At 43.0% G+C, this 1610-nt stretch overlaps 1 protein-coding gene across 1 annotated transcript in view; it reads left to right on the forward strand.

The window, feature by feature from the left end:
• Positions 1-1610, forward strand: part of LOC107099277 (kinesin-like protein KIF26A) — a 34614-nt gene that overhangs the window by 26805 nt on the left and 6199 nt on the right. Inside the window, 2 exon segments of the mRNA XM_015397333.1 lie at positions 210-244; positions 682-791. Coding sequence (XP_015252819.1) covers positions 210-244; positions 682-791 — 145 coding nt within the window.

Here is a 1610-nt window from a genome sequence, read left to right on the forward strand (position 1 = left end):
CTCAGAATTCTGACTTTTTTCTCAGAATCCTGACCTTTTTTCTCAGAAATCTGACTTTTAATCTCAGAATTCTGACTTTTTTCCCACACTGAACTGAAATAAAATTTAAAAATCAGTTAACTTCACCTCTTTTTTTTCAGTGGCCCTACTCCTCTTCCGTAGATAATGGACAATGATACTGAACTGTTTGTTTGTCTTTCCTTCCTCAGCAACCCTTCCAGGATGTGGAAAAGGTTAGTTTGAAGTCATCCATCCTTTCATGACTGAGGTCATGATTTCACAACAGAAATAGTGTTCAGAGGAAAACAGGAAGAATACGGCGCTTCCTAAAATGTGGTGATTTTTTTAAACAGCTGTGATTCAGAGAGTCTGCATGTGATCCACCTCTGTGTCGCCTGCTCTCCTCAGCTGGCCTTAATCCTCCTCTCAGCCTCCGTCCTGCAGATTAACTGCAGATTAATGCTAATTTTATCTCTCACTGACTTCTAATTAAATCCATCTGTGGGCACAGATTGAGCTCAGGGAGCAGGTTAGGGGCTCCTCGTTCTCTCCTGCCGCTCCATCCCTCTGCTGCCTCTGTTCCTGAATGTAGAGCCTCTGCAGGGTTCTGGTTCTGACCCGGGTTCTGTTTGCTCCTAAGGGCCTGCTCTACTTTAACGCCCGGCTGAGGATGCTGGAGAGGCGACAGCAGCAAATTCGAGAGCTGAGGAGCAAACATGAGCGGCTGAAGGTGGAGCTGGAGGAGGCCAAGATCCGCCTGATGCTTCATCCCAGCAAGTGGAGCGGAGAGTGTGAGTAGAGAAACCGGGAAAAACCGCTTATATGCAGACGATACTTTATTTACTCATTAAATGCTTTTCAGTTGCACTTTTTAAACTTCGTTTCTTTTTAAATCGCTCATTAATTTATGGTTGGATTTCAGTTTAAGCGAAACAACTTTCACTTGTTTAAGATGCTTTATTTTCTACAGGGTTTCCACAGTCTGACATCATTTCAGAATTCCCTGACTTTTAACTGACTCAGGATCAGTTTTCCCTGAAAAAATAAATGCAGCAACAAGAGCTAATCCTAATCCCTGACCGATAATTTTTAATCTAGGGTTATCTGGGTGGTGGGTGTGTTACTGTACTTAAATTTTTTTGCCTTGTTGTTGTTTTTTAGCCTGCCAAGTCAAAAAAAATGTGTCTGATTCGCGCCAATTCCCGGACAAAAATCGCGCCATCTGGCGGAAAATCACGCGGCTTTTTCAAATCATGTGAGAATGTGTACAAAACAGCAAAAATACCGCCGGCAACGCTTCTGGGTCGTTTTCATCGAATGTCGGTGATTTTAAAGTAATTTTCAGTGATAAATAATTTTTTTTTTGCGATCATTGCACTTACCCGGCGGGCAAATGCAATTAAATTTGTGCTCTCCCGACAATAAAAACTACTTGCCCCAGGAGATCGGGCGATGGTTAACATCGAGCCCTGCTCATGCGTTGTGGCGTGGAATAACATAACGCAGTCCACGCTTAGATATTTACGGAGCCCCTCTGATGACATGGTCAAAAAAAATGTTTAATTGTGGCCACGAAGTAGTATTTCGTGCGCACGAAGTAGTATTTCGTG

This window comes from Cyprinodon variegatus, unplaced genomic scaffold (genome assembly GCF_000732505.1).
Source record: "Cyprinodon variegatus isolate N-32 unplaced genomic scaffold, C_variegatus-1.0 Scaffold853, whole genome shotgun sequence".
NCBI classification, from domain to species: domain Eukaryota; kingdom Metazoa; phylum Chordata; class Actinopteri; order Cyprinodontiformes; family Cyprinodontidae; genus Cyprinodon; species Cyprinodon variegatus.